The following is a 15,546-nucleotide window of genomic DNA, read 5'->3' on the forward strand; positions in this document are numbered from 1 at the left end:
TTTTCATGTTTTTATTTAGCGTGTTTCTATATTTTTGAGTGGTGAAATTTTCAGAAACGTTTTCAGCTTCCTCAGACCCAATCAACTTTGTGTATCAAAACTGCTCCTCACAAAGGTCGACCATAACTTTATGCTTTGCCCCAGTCTTGTTAACTAGATGGTCACGGTTAGCACTTTGTTCTTTTAGGTGCTATTTTTCACTTTAAACTTTAAAAATGCATTACTGTACTCATAGGATTTTTGTCGTTTTGATGTCAAATTATTTATTAAAATTTACTCAATTTTCCTAAATTAGTGTGTGGAATTGTTCTTGTGTTGTATTTTCACTTTATTGATGTTTAAGTGCTGCATAAATACTTTACATATTGCCTTTATGTTAAGCCTGACTGATTTTGTGTCAAGCTACCAAAAAACTAAGTACAAGTTCTTTTACTAAAAGATTGTGGCTGTTGCTTGAGTAGGGTATCACCCGCTCAACCACAACACAATTTCTCACAGAAACTAACTGTTGAAATAAAAAACGTAATGAAATAAAAAACGTAATGAAAATTAGTTGGAAAACATGGACATTTGTGACAGCGTTTTTCAACTGTAAATTCTTGTCATGATTGCTGATTGCTAAAGCAATATACTGTTATGTCAAACAGTCCCTTCTGGTTGCTAGGTACTATTTTCTCCAAAAACATGCGATACCCAGAGCCAAAAACTGAGCTGCAAAACTACAATGCTTTTTCATTGTGTGCCAGCTATATAGTAGTTCATTTGGTAAAATATAAGGAATGATAAAAGGGGTATTGTAGGAATGTACCCTTTTTGTATTGTCCCCCCCACTTTTCTCTCCAAATACTGAAGGTTATTATTCTGATAGTACACTGAAGTCTGCTGCCCAGACCCCAGCGCCTGTGTTCTCTCCCAAAACCGTTATGCTCAACTTGGTAATCCCAAAACGGCAAAAACGTTACCCCCTTATAAATCCCAGGTATATGGCAGTAGAGGTACCCAGGGCATAGTTGGTAATGGGGCCCCCTGGGCTGCAGCAAGATTTTGTGCCACATTAAGTTTCCAAAGTAAACTACTGACAGCAGGCCTGCCATTGCTGACTGCAGAAACAGTGTAAACTGCTCAAAATCAACTGTGCCCTCACCATGTGTGGGACAGTCAATACACTATTTTTAATCCATTTCAGGCACCATAGGGAAAGTTTCCTGAGCCCAGGAGGCAGGATGCATTATATGAAAGGTGATGACATATAAGTGCAAGCCTTTATGTCCCTATAGTGGTGTTCCCCATTGAAAACTACTATAACTCTTAGCGATCTATAGGATAACATGGGCTGCCACCCAGGCATTCTTGAGGTTCTCAACTTCATTATAGTACTGCCATAATTCTCACCCCTGACACGAATCACATGTCTTGGGCGATATGGCATGCATCCAGGTGGCTACATTAGATGCTGACTAAAAGTGAGCCCATACAAATATGGGTTCACTTTTAGTTTATCTCCCTCGTGTAACAGACAGTACACGTTACAGCATGGCACACTTACACAGTTTTACATGGAGGAAAGTGTTTAGTTGTAGAAAAAAAAGGTATGCACTAGACACATTCTATTGCATTAGAGGTGTTCCACCTGGTTGCCCCAGCTTCTCTGTGCTCTGCCTCACAAGCCTGTGTTTCCCGCATTTGCTGCCACCAAGACAGGATTCTGACGTCCTGCCAGGCAGTGGATCCCTCCCAGGAGTCAGGGACAAAGGCTTGGGCAGGAAGAAGATCATACATCCCTCCTCCTAAGAAGGCTAGTGAAGTGACACATCCTGGCAGTTAGTTTAAAAGGCTGCACTGCCTCTGATATGCATCAGGGCTGACTCCCAGTGAATGAAACATCCTTCTCCCTACTCCAGGTACAATTTGCACCCGGAAGGTGGGAAATTAGTTAGTCAAGTAGATGTACACCCCTAGCATGTTAGCCATACCTCCAGCGTGAGCAGCCCGGTCTGTACACTAAAATTAGTTTTCTGCCATGTTTAGAAGTGGCAAAATAGAGGGTTCTGGATAGAAAAGGTGACCCACACCCCCAGATGAGATCACCTCAGGGGCAGACTAGACAGAGACCCTTGTGGTAGCCTGAAGCACCCTCAGACTCACCTGGAGTATTGGCACTGATCCTCTGGGAGCTGCAGGTAAACAACGTTCCCGATCCAAAGAATCACTGGCTTTTGGGCCCTCAGAGAGTTCACTCAAAGCCAGATGGTCTACTGCGTTGTGGGAACTGTTATCCTGCCTTCCAAGAGGTTGCAGTCAGCTACCGCCATCGCATCAGCACCATTTCAGTGGTAAATGCCGCTCTCCCATGGCTTTCATTTAGCACCAGGGACAGCCAGGACAACTCTGTACCCAGGCTCCACAGGCCAGCTAAAATTAAACTGACTGTTGTGGCTTGGTCCTGAGATTCGCATCAACTTTACACTGCAAGGGTACAATGCACCTCGACCTGCTAGTGACTGATTATTGTTAGTGGTTTTACTCACTGACTGCAATGTTACATTTTCACTGTATTATTTTGCATTGATTTTCTATTACTTCTAAAATCTATAACTTCGGTTGCAGGTATACAATTCAGTTTTTTGGGGATGAATTATTATATAAATACACTATTTTTAAAAACTGGTGTTGGAGTTCTCCTGAGTCATGTCTATTACTTATCGTCCATGTTGGTATTCTGAAATGCTTAAGACATGTTCCTCTAATAAACCCTGACTGCTCTTTGATGTTCTACCAGGACTGAGCAAAGGATTTGTTAGAGTGATTCCTAGGACCATTTTTGGGGTATCATGATAGTATTACTTGGTGAAGACTAACCCCCACACTACATAATACTCTACTTTCCTACAGGTATGAAGGAAACCTATATAATTCTGAAATGTACACAAGATACTGAGTTTAAAACAGTGATAATATGTACACCACTGTGGCTACCCATTCTATCATGTGATTTGGAGTTTATTTGATACAAAATATTTCTTTCTGGTACACTGGCTTAAATTTGGAAGCCACAAATGCAGAGAATTCTAATTGGTAATAGCAAATGGTCTACTATTCTGTATTTTCTTATATCTCCTGATACAAATGGACACCACTTGTGAGGGTGGGCCTAGCACCTTCAACAGGAAAGGGCCCAAAACACAACATAAACAGATCATTTTTTTCAACTAAAAAACAACCTTTTTTTGTTTTTAACAATGTGGGTGTTGGAAAATGAGACATTAGTTGTGTGGCCTGCACAAGTAATGGGTCTACATTTGTCCTCCACTTGGAACAAAACACCCCATTGTAGCACTTGACTCTCATAGGGTAGTGTTGCAGAGCAGTCCAAGGACTACGCAAGGGAGGTGGTGTGGGCTAGTAAAAAACATTTGCAGATACACAGTAATAACACTCAATAATGACTTTGGAAAAAGGAAAAGTACATTTATTACACACACACTACTTAGTACTATGCAATAATTGACAAATATACATAAGCTGATTGAAATACTTCTTGATGAGATTGAGTAATTATTTTCCCCCTTCCAAAGGAGAGGGTCTAGTACCACAGCTCACATGTGTAAATATGATCTTAAATACCAAGGGTTGAACATAACTTGGAGTAAGAGCTCTTAAGTCTGAGACCAAAGTGAGTGGCTGTTCACCTCATTATGTCAACAGGCATTTCACCATAGGAATAAATGCAATATTTACATATAACAGGACTGAGGCCCCCTAATACTGGCAATAAAGCAAGCAAACTTTAATCACAAGTGGCTGTCAGTCTCATCAGTGAAATAAAGCTTATCTGGGAGTGTGGTGTACTTATTATACCTGTCAGCATAACTGACTCAATTCAATCACATCCCCTTAAGGACATCACATTTATAATTACATGACTCTGCATTTATAGACCTCACCTCTAAAGAGTGTTTGCATAAACTATGGATTTCTAACACGATTCCAAAATACACATCACTTTCAAGATTGCATATAAATGCACCCCTAGAGGGTGTCTTACAACATGAGAATTTACATTGCACACTTCAATGTCACAAGGAATGCAGCAATAGTGTTAGCCTTCATAGCTGTAGAACAAAAGTTCCAGCCATAGAAGAGATTGAAAATGCATGTAAAACACAACTGGGTAAGTGATGATTTTGGGGTCCCCAACCTATGGTTAGGACCTACAAGAGGATCTGAGGTGAACAAGCACGTCATGCTGAGCACCTTGGTGGTGGTCCACCACAGGTGAAAATATGGGCACAAATGCCTTTCACATCAGAGCCCCGTAAAGCAGCATGGGATGAGGCTCTATGATGCAGTACATTTTGCAGAAGCGGCACTCCTGCTGTGCTGGAGAAACATAATAAGGTTTTCTCTTCGTCTGCGGCCTCAAGCTGCATTTATCTCTGGGGGCACTTGGTCCCATCCGGATACCCCTTGTGCAGGTACCATGCTGGACAGCAGCTTGTGGAGCCCTGCCCTGGTTGCTCTCACCAGCTCCCCACTTGTCAGGCACCCTCACATGCTGCCTAAGGACATGGCAATTCATTTCTTGTCCGCCTGCTCCTGCAGGTAGACGCGGGTGCTGCGGCTGGCAATCTGGGTGATGCCGGGGGAGTGAGACGGCATGCCCTCCTCCTCCTCTCTCCAGCCATGGGGGTCCAGGGATGGGGTCGTGGCCCTCCCTCCGTCTTTGCAGGGGGTGCCAAGATGCTCCGGGTCTTGCCTTTTTTTCGTCGGGGCACAGGGATCGAGTCTTGGGTCCCACAGCTCGTTCTGTGTCGCGCGACAGCACCAGTCTTCTCTTCAAGGCCAAGAGATGGGGTCCTGAACCCTCTGCCAGATTGGTGAGGAGCGCAACACCACTGCACGCCTTGCCTTCTTTTGGCTGGGGCCCAGAAATGGGGTCCTGAGTCCTGCGGTTCATGTGGTGGCATGGTCTTCTCTTTGAGGTCCAGGTATGGGGTCCTGGACCCCGCATATTGCGATGGTGCTTCCTGACTTTATAGGGGGCCAGGCATGGGCTCCTGGGCCCCTGTGCACCTTCGGGGGACACAAGGCACACCCCAACTTCAGCCCAGGGGCACATCAGAAACTGGTAGCCGAGTTCCACACACTTTGTTGTAGATTCTGCAAAAGGCAAAGGTTGCCCAAACTTCAGACTAGGATACCTTGGGCCCATTGGCCGATTTTGATGATCCTAGTTTCCTTTTGCTTCTGGTGGTGAGCCATAGCCACCTGGCTCACTTTCTTCAGGCCTACTGACCTAAAAGAGTTACCACTTGTGCAGGAAGCTGCGTCCTGGGCTCCTTGTGCCAGCCTCTCTCCTTGCTCTCCTTCTGGGCCTCTCTCCTCCTGGCGCAGAAGCCCAGACATTCCTCCACTGGTCCTGGAGTCACTCAGAGGAAGAGGCCTCCTCCTTCCAGTTGTCCATGGCATCCGCCTCCACCCCCAGAGTTCCTCAGCAAAAGCACATCCCAGAGTGAGCTCTCCCATCTGCGCAAGACCTTTCATGGGGGAGTGTGAAATACCAGCAGGAATGCACCTCTGGCCTATCCTGTGGTGCCACATCACCTCTCCGCCCCTCTTTCAAACTTCCTGCACAGGCTTTTGGGATACTTAAATATGGTGTCACCCAGGAGTCACTTGCCACATGGGCTCTGATGGTCCCAAGGCTCCCCCCCTCACTGACATCACAGCCCATTCCAAACACGCTGCATTTCCTTTGGCAAACCTTATGAATGAAAAAATGGACATGAATGCAACCTATAAGTTTTGTTTTCAGGATAATGAATTTAGGAATATTGGTTATTTTTACAACTATGATTTTGGGCTTATCCAAACTATCGAGTTTCAGAAGGTCTATAGCAAAATCGGTTCTTTATTGTACACTGATTTACTGTTAGAAGCCATACATTAAGAAAAATGGAAAGATTGATGATTACAGATATTCTGCTATTCTGTGTTTCCACACTTCTTCCAATAAAAAGTGTTCCCCAGTTCTTTGGCTAGGCCTACAGGAAAGGCCCCAAAACAGAACATGGCGACATCAAAGTTGTTGTCTTGCAAATGGGTCAATTTTGGTGTTGTTGGTAGCTGAAGTAATTTGTCCTGGGCTTGACCGTAACTCATGGAAACCTAAAAGACCAAAGACATTTCTGAAAACTATACACCCAGGGGAGTCCAGGGTGATGCAACTTGTGTGGTGTGTGGATCCAACTAGGTTTTCCTACCCAGAATAGCATGATAACCTCACATGTTGGATAAAATCATGCATATTTAAACAGTTGTGCCCATTTTGGATCGGGCGCAGGCTGATGCCATGATGGGACACTCCATTGCCTTTTAAAAACAAATATTCTCTGACATTCAGGGTAAATCTCCCAATAGCCATACACCGAGAGATCACTTCCCCGATACCAGAGGGGCACTCCCTGAAGCAAAATCACTCTAATCCATAGTGAATTTTGCCCCCCCCCTCCCCAGGGGAGGCAGATTGGAATTAAACCCCGGAAAACGGGCAGAAAGAGAGTTGGGGAGAGGAGTTGGCCTAACGGCTAGGGCGGTCGACCTTGAATCTGGGGAACTGGGTTTGAGTCTCGACAATGACCCTGAACATCCTGTGATTCTGGCCAAATCACTTAATCTCCCTGTGCCTACCAACAATGAATGTTTGTCCTCATGTAATGCAACTGGTGCTATGTAAAGCGCTCAGATAACCGATTTGGGTCAAGTTTGTGCTATATAAAACTGAAAAAAAAAAAGAGAGGGTGACTTAAGAAGTATGCCTCAGTCCACTGAGCAATCTCACTGCCCTGTCTGTTTCAGGAGCTGCTTTGTAAACTATCATCCGAATTAGTCTAAAGACTAACTCCTAATCAAGCAACTTTCAAACGAGATCAGTGCTACTTTTATAAAAGGTCCTAGAAGCTATAAACACTCTGTGGCTCACACGTACTTATGGGTTCTCTAAGACTTTTGCACTTTTTTATCCATATTGCTTTATGGCATTAGAAAAGCGTTCACTCACAAAGTCATAGATTTACTTTTCTTTAACTTATTTGGGCTTTTTCACAGTAATCTAGAGTAACAAACATTAGATTATATCATTCAAAATATTCTTTTCCTGCATCCACCCAAAAATCGAAGGCAGGGAAAATGAAGCATTTTACTTCTATGGATTCAGTTTGGCTATTGACACTCTAGGTGAACTCATTTTCATTCTGGAATGAGCAGCAGAGGCATGAAATACAATACTGCATTTCTGACGCAAGGCATACTTCCTTGTCTGTCACAAAGAATAATGTAGTGTAAAAATAAAAAAAATACTTTCTAATAATTCAAGTAACCAAATGTGCTGACACACAGATGTAGAATGATAGTCTTACAAGCACATATGAAAAGTAGACGTGCTTAAATACATACACTTTTGGAGATGTCCTTATTTAAGAGATTTGCCAAGGCTTATAATCAAATCAGCTATGCACTTATATGAACCAAGCAAATGGGTGTAACAGAACTCGCCCTTGAAAAATATGTATATTCATTTATCATTCTCAAAATGTTCAGAAAATGGTAACAGAATACTGCCAAAAATCCATATGTGCTCCCTTCCATAGATTCATATTTCCTCGCTTCCTTGCTCTCATGGGTTGCATGTAAGCCTGGAATATTTCCCAGGGCTAATAGAAACAGTCTGGCTTGTGTTTATTTTAAACGAGGTTTGTGAACTCATTCTGAACATTTGAAGCTTAAAAAAACATTTGCCAATTTGAAGAGACCTACTTCAAGCCAGCAGGATCAGCCAGACTTTTATTTATTTAAAACTTTGATTTTCAACATCCTGTAAAAAGTAAAATGAGAGAATATTTTTCCAACATTCGAGACCATATCCATCTGCACTCTCTTTAATGTATTTATTTTGGGACAGGAACAATGTCCAAGTTTCCACCAGACGGCGATTTGCGGAATCCAGACATGTCAGTCTGGTGTGAATTTAAAGGACTTACATGAACTTATTTTCACCCTAGAGGTTTGATTTCACACTGCCAGTTATTTTGCAATCCATTCCTGTGATGCAGTTTTTTTATTTGAAACAGTCCAATGTCTTTGTTGATTACTTACTTGCATAGTCTAATACTGTTCCAGAAATGTATTAAAGACGAGATTTACAGATTGAAAACATGTATTAACGAGTGGGGCCTACATTATTGAAGATGGCGACTTTCTCCTTCCTGACCTTGAAACAAAGAGCCTTGAGACAGGATTATGTAGACTGTATCAGAGTTTATCATTTTCTGCCTTGGTGCTCGACAAGTTTATTCCGTTTTTATACCAACGTGCCAATGCTAAATAAATATATCCACTGTCTGGTGCAAAACACTTTACACGTTTGGTTTGTGCAAATTTATTTGTGCGCAAGATGGTTTTCAGAAAATGCACGCTATGTAATAAGGTTGTTATGTTTCTTTTGTGTCTTATTGCCGATTTTCCTATAAATTGCAGTCATTGACTGCTGGTTTAAATGCTTAGATGTCAGTCTATAAAAATAGCTCTGGCAAGACAAGGAATGTTGGTCAGCTAAATTATACCCACTGATAACAGTATATTCGTGAGAGGATGGACAGCAAGATATCTTTGTTGTCAAGCGAGTTATTAAAGACTTACCAAGACTTACATTTATCATGATCCTCTTCTGTGGCAGATAAAAGACTCAGGGGCATATCAACAACAACCGGCGATAATTATCGCTGAGCGCACTTAGCGCTCGGATAATTATCGCCGGCTAGCGCCGATTTTTATCGCTGAGATAGCGTGCTATTAGCAACGCTTATCTCAATAGCGATAAAAATCCTGGTGCTAAGTGGCTAACGTGAGATTATCGCTGGAAACCCAGCAATAATATCACGTTAGCTTGTTGATAGGGACAGACAAACTTAGCCATGATATCCTCCTTCCATAGGATATCATGGCTAAGTCAGAAAAATACCAGATGTAAAAAAGCAGCGTTAACCGCGGTTAGCGCTGCTTTTTTTGTCTCTAACAGTGTTAGCGATATTCTTGAAAATAGGAGAAATGTCGCTAAGCGACATTTCTCCTATTAATTTACTCTGGAACGCCCCCTTTGCATCTCATTAGAGATGCAAGGGGAAGCGTAGAGTAAAAGGGTGCTAACATGCCAATTTGCATGTTAGCACCCTGTTGTTGATAGGGTGCTAGTTTTATCTCTGCTTTTTTGGCTTTTAAAGCCAAAAAAGCAGAGATAAAGCCCTTGTTGATATGCCCCCCTGAAAGTAGTTGTGATAGGGGCATATTATCAAGCCAGGCGATAAAATTATCGCCGCTTTAGCGGCAGAAAACTGCCGCTAAAACGGCGATAATGGGCTTGATAATATGCTCTGTTGAATTCCAATTGAAGCCCATGTTAGATGTCCTTCACATCTAACATGGGTCTCAATTGGAATTCCATAGAGCATATTATCAAGCCCATTATCGCCGTTTCAGCGGCAGTTTTCTGCCGCTAAAGCGGCGATAATTTTATCGCCTGGCTTGTTATTATGCCCCATAGGTTTTTAGAAGAAATTACGCTATCTACAGCACATGATTGAATTTAGTAGTGTCCCATGTTAGCGCTGGTGCCACAGACAGCAAAACTCAGTCACATCAATCAGCGGATGTTTCTGAACTGTAATGTCTGACACTAATGCACTCAAATTACTTTCATATTTCACTATACTAATTCAACACTAATCCTTTATGGGTTCCAGAGTAGCGTGCTACTTGCCAAAAAAGCGCTTCAACACCCCATCAGGGATAACAAGCGCTATAGAAATGCAAACCTTGTTCCCTCTTCTATCCCTTCCCTACCCTTCTCAATAGAAATAACTAACATATCCACCATTAGAATTACTTTCATATTGCACTATACTAATTCAACACTAACTCTTTATGGGTTGCGGAGTAGCGTGCTACTCTCCTAAAAAGCGCTTCAACACACAATCACGAGTAACAAGCGCTATATAAATGCAATTACAATACAATACAATGTATTAACGCAGATTGTTTTGTTGTACGGGTTCTGACCAGAAATGCCTATGGCTGTCCACATTATTTTAAGGTGATTTCATTCTGTGAGTGCTGCAATTTGGGGGATAAATAGTGGGTTTCATGGGATTCCTTGTACAAGCCCTCCTTGGAAGTATGCTCTGGCTACGTCTTGGCTGTGTGGCACTAGAGCTACTAGTTTGATTTACTTTCTGAAATATGAAAAAGAGAAATAATATATTGCCAAGTTGACCTGTGGCATAGACAGTATCCTACAGGGAGTGAATGTGAATTTGGTTAAAACCCCTACTAGAATAAATCCTTTCCAGTCCAGTTCTAAAAATGAAATATTTAGAACTGGACTGGAAAGTCATGTAAACCTAAATGAATGCCTAGTTCTTTGGAATAAAGTCAATGTTGGTGGGTTCTGTGGGGCACAATTGTAAGTTCTTTACAGGATAATTTTATACATTGCATGCAATCTCTGTGACTGGCCAATTTCCTACTCTGGCCCTCATTATGAGTGACTTCTTAATATCATTTTGGGCATTTACATGAGTTTCTCACCAAAATGGAATTGCGAGGTCCGTGGAATTACAACATGTGAAAATACCACACTGGCTTACACGGATATCTCCTCCAGGTCAAACCTAGAGGAATTTGCCACTGGAAAAAGTTCAGGATTATGAAATAGTATGTCGAAATTGGTGTCTTTATGCTAATCATAAATGTTGTTCACCATTTCATAAGGGTCTACAGGAAATTAGTTGAAGTCCAGTGGTAATTCTGCAATCCAGGATTTTCTAACCCAACTATATCAGTAATACTGAGTGTGGATTTGCTTCCCCACAAATACTGTAGGCCTCATGATGGAGGGCTCTGTAGATAAGAGCTGTGTTATGTGGTGGAGAGTGGCTACATGCATTTAACTTATTCTTATGAGACTGGTAAATATATTCCCAGTCTGAAGGGTTCAGATATAATGTATCACATTAATTAATACAGATCAGACTGCAGACAAGGGAGATCCCTATACGTATAATGCTTAGTGTTAAATATAAGGATGAATGATGGCAGCAAAGATTAATGGGAGTACTCTGTACAATGCTATGAAATTTGAGAAAGCTAGTGTTTTTGGAATTAAATATACAAAGAAAAACGTACATCTCCTTATATGGTACCCTGTATTTTGCTTGTGAGTTGTAAGAGCATTTCATGTTCCCCAACTAGTTGTCGGCCTAGGATGATGAGGAGGTACTATTTGAAAGTACAATGTTACCTTGTATGGTATCCTGCAGCTAAAATAGAATGTAAATGAATGAACAATCAAAGAAACTTGACAAAAAAGAATAGAAAAGTCTGAAGTCACTTGTCAAATGGTAGCTGATTAGATATAATTTGTAAGAACAAAAGAAGGTGATTGCAGCAATTAGATGCAAGGAAGAAAAATGTCCAGCCCCCAGTGCAAACTTTACGGATCTTTCAAGTATGATGGAGCATCTAAGAATAGGGATGGAAAGTGCAGGAAGAGCAATAGACAAATGGGTTGGAACACAGATAACTGGGTCTGAACCATAAACTGCTCTATGACAAAAGCAAAGGTCCTTGAAAATGCACTGCTTCCCAACAGGTAACCAATGACGCTGAAGTGAGCCACGCAAAAGAAACGGCCATATCTTTATTTTACAGGGTGAGAAATGTTTTAATGTCCCCTCTTGAGGGATGCAGGGAGAACTACAAGAGAATATTCAAATGTGTCTTTGGAACAGGTAAGATTTTTTGAAAACAAGGGATCGCTTTGACAGACCCACATCTCAGAGAGATGGCATTGTGGAAGGGAAGAGAACGTAATTCACATGGCATTTCCTATCATAACCATCTGTAAATCTGTCTTAGAATGATTACAATTAGGAATAGGACTGACACCTCAGTAGAACATTTCTTCCATTTGAATCGTTTTTTAAAAAAAGAATGGAGATTAAGGGGACACAAGCACTACACAGCTGCAATGTTGTGTTGATGGATCCCGTAATATCCATGGTAGAAGTTTGGGGAACCCAAGGGCTTCACATCTGCATCTGGTAAGAGACTCATGGTGTCCATTTTGGGGAACCTGGCCTAGTTCTAATGGCTTCTACACCTAGTCTACATGCCTTATTTTTCTAACTTGTGCACTCTACTAAAGGTAAAAGTGTGTGGTAGCTTAAGGACAGCTTTGTGTGGCGGAAACATCCCTAGCACCTCACCACTGGTTTAGAACACTTTACCTAAAAAACAAAGGGAAAACATGGTCCTTCTTCAGACTGATAGGCATCTGTTCTGACTTCATGGTGACTTTAAAGAGAGCCCTTCTTAAAAGACTATCATATCCCGATTTTTAAAAGAAATTTCACACATATATACCTTATGGAACTTTCAACTTCTCAGTCTTGGGGGAAGCGCCTAATGATCCTCACCCATTATACATTTTGATCTAGTTCCTTTAATCTGCAACATACCTGATGGTGCAGATGCTGATCTCAATATGGCAGAATATTTGTTAAAACCCCCTACCTCCATTCACCATTAGTTGGCCCAGGTGACGTACCTCATACTGCCAATTCACACACCTTACACTCTTAGGCTTACATTCATGATCTGTGTACATTTCTGATTGCTGTGGAATTCATTATTCATTTTAATATTACTACCAGAGCCTCATGATATCTGCCCCCGTGAACAGATATACTCATACTTAAAAATCTGCTGTACTGGTAGAGTTTAAGTGTGAGTAAATCTATTTACAATGGTAAATTCACACTGTGCAAATCACTTACATGTTTGTTTTGTTTCTCCATAGGAAAGAAACAAAAAGAATCCATTAATCTCATTCCAGCTCTAGCTACAAAACTAATCATACTCTTGACAGTAGTAATTCTCCAACCATGTCCAGGGTGTGAATGTTCCTACCAAAGGTTTCTGAGTGCCCAGTGGTCTCCCGCAGGTGGCAGCACTCTTTTTTGAGGGGGTGGAAGTGAGCAAGCCATCTCCTCCTCTGAACCTGCACCAGGTGGCAAACTTAGGGTGGCAGTAGGTTTAGCTACGCCATTGTGAGTGCCACATAGTCGCAAGTTTGAGGGTGTTTACCTACTTTTAGAATTGTCCCCACCCTAGAAACCCCACAATGTGCCCGGTGAACAGATGTACTCGCACTCAAAATTCTGCTCTACTGGTAGACGAGTAAATGCATTTGCAAGTGCAAGTTGACACTGGGTGGACCACTGACGCTAAATTGCATTTGAAAATGATTTTTGCATAGGGAACTGCAGCTGCATACCTTACTGACTTGGGCCCACAGTTGTCTTGGTAAATCACACCTCCCACCTGCTACAATTGCCCTAAATCCTCTACACCCAACTTGCTTAGAGAAACCGCACTTCCTGTTGACCAGACTACATCCGCTGCCCACGCCAACCATTTCGAACTTGAAGTTGAAAAAGTACACATTATGTTAGTAAGCATAAAGAAAACTAACTATGTACAAACGTAATTATTTTTTATTTGGGGACGTTAAATGTTGTTTTGCTAATACTGGCAATTTTTATTTTTATTTTTTATTTTTTAGCAGTAGAGGATACTGCTATTAATATCAGATACGAGTCACATAGAAAAAAACACCAGAAGAATCTCAAGCTTTTTTCTATAACTAACGGGTTCTATATTCATTTTTATACTCTGTTATCTAAAAATTATCTTCCTGAAATATGCTGTTTAATTGTGGGTCAAGTTGTTTGCCAATACATAAATCCATACAGACAATAAATTTGCGAAATGAGGCCCTTCCCAGAGTATTTAAAAACGTAAAGGACAGTCAGAAGAACGATTTTAATTTTAATCCAGAACATTTCGTGTCTGGGTTGTGAAATAATATAACGACTGTAAATATGTCAGTTCAATTCGTGCATAGTTTGTTTGTTGAAGGCCACATAGGGACTTGCTCGGCTGCCAATACATATTACACGTTTTCTCCTGGGCCCTTCCCCAGCACCTGCTTTTATTTTTCCTCCCATCCTGATGCATTACAAAATATATTTTTTAGTTAAAGAAAAGCGCTTCTTGCAAATGTGAGACAAAAGGGCAAAAAGGGGTTAGACGACTAACGATTAAATAAACCTTTTTTCTCGAGAGGTGGCCAAAATAATGCGATTCATGTATTTTTCGTGTGCAGTTAGAAAACGTAATTGTGGAAACCAGCTGCACACACTTGTCTTCAGCATATTTATGTCACTGGAGGTTCAGGTTGTGTTTATTCTCTGAATGTATTCCATTTGCAGTGAATATCTGTCACATAGTCATTGTGTGTATTGCTGCATAGAATATATGTATTTATGCAGTTCTTTTATAATTGTAAGCCATGATATCGCCTTGAACATGAGGATCTTATCAGTTTCAACAATGTTCTTTTTATTGTATTATTATATAGGGCATATACAATGACTATGGAAGCAACAGAGTGCTGTCAGGAAAGATCTGAGGATTGTCAGAGCTCTAGGTAAGGTAGCATTTGTATGCTGGTGCGTTCACCACACCTTGATTAAAAAGGGTTCTGGCTCTTTTGGGGCTTTTGGTGTCATTTTGGGCACTGACTAGAGGTGGTGGCCTTAAGCTGCTGCTGTATATGCCTTTTGTAAGTGCTGGCCTTGAGTGTTGTACGTGGATGGGTGGCTACAGGGATTTAGGTGAACTGTTTAATATATCAGAGAGGACATCACAGAACCAGGCATGATCATATAAAGTATAACATCAGTCGTCATACCAAGAGTGGCTTCAGACCAAACTTCTTCCGGTTTATAGAGGGAACGTGTGGAATGCGCACTGCAGCCTGACACAGTTTCCTGGCAGTGAAAGCCTGATTGATGACAGCCTGACACAGCAAACTGAACTCTGAAACTAACAGTGTTTAATTCTACTAGAAAGTGAAAAATGAGAACTCTGGTGAGCTACAAGTAAATATGCTACCTATAACGTGGGCTTGTTAAAATAGAGCTGAAGGCAGTGGTGGTACAAATGGGGGGGGGGGGGGGGGGGGTGGTTCAAGTAGCAGCCATTGCCTGAGCTTTCTTTCAGATTCTCACTGCACAGGCCCTGCTGCCTGCAATGGCAGTGTGTATTCTGTTTTAAATATAGGTTGTGGCATCACAAAGGTTCTACTTTTTTATATACCAATTTGTATTGACTTTGTCATGTACATAAAGAAACTGTATGGTGAAAGTGATAAGATACGTTTTAAAGGAAAGACGTACAATAGAAAGCATCTTTCCCAAATTACTTAAATGCATAGAATTTTCTCACCGTTTGCCACACTTTTTCTTTTGGGGGAGCCACGGGCCACATGTATAGGCTCCTCCACTGCACGCACTAGTTCATGGCAGCCCCCCAGAGCAGGAGGATATGTAGAGTTCCATGCACTAGAAATATCTTATTTTGGTATTG

At 41.5% G+C, this 15,546-nt stretch overlaps 1 protein-coding gene across 1 annotated transcript in view; it reads left to right on the forward strand.

The window, feature by feature from the left end:
• The window catches only part of LOC146775984 (uncharacterized), a 548,205-nt gene that overhangs the window by 390,896 nt on the left and 141,763 nt on the right, over positions 1 to 15,546 (forward strand). The window contains exon 4 of the mRNA XM_085640019.1: positions 14,537 to 14,605. Within this exon, the coding sequence (XP_085496145.1) occupies positions 14,537 to 14,605 (69 nt within the window). The remainder of the gene's footprint in view (positions 1 to 14,536; positions 14,606 to 15,546) is intronic.

The sequence above is a fragment of the Triturus cristatus genome, chromosome 12 (assembly GCF_964204655.1).
Source record: "Triturus cristatus chromosome 12, aTriCri1.1, whole genome shotgun sequence".
In the NCBI taxonomy this organism is placed as follows: domain Eukaryota; kingdom Metazoa; phylum Chordata; class Amphibia; order Caudata; family Salamandridae; genus Triturus; species Triturus cristatus.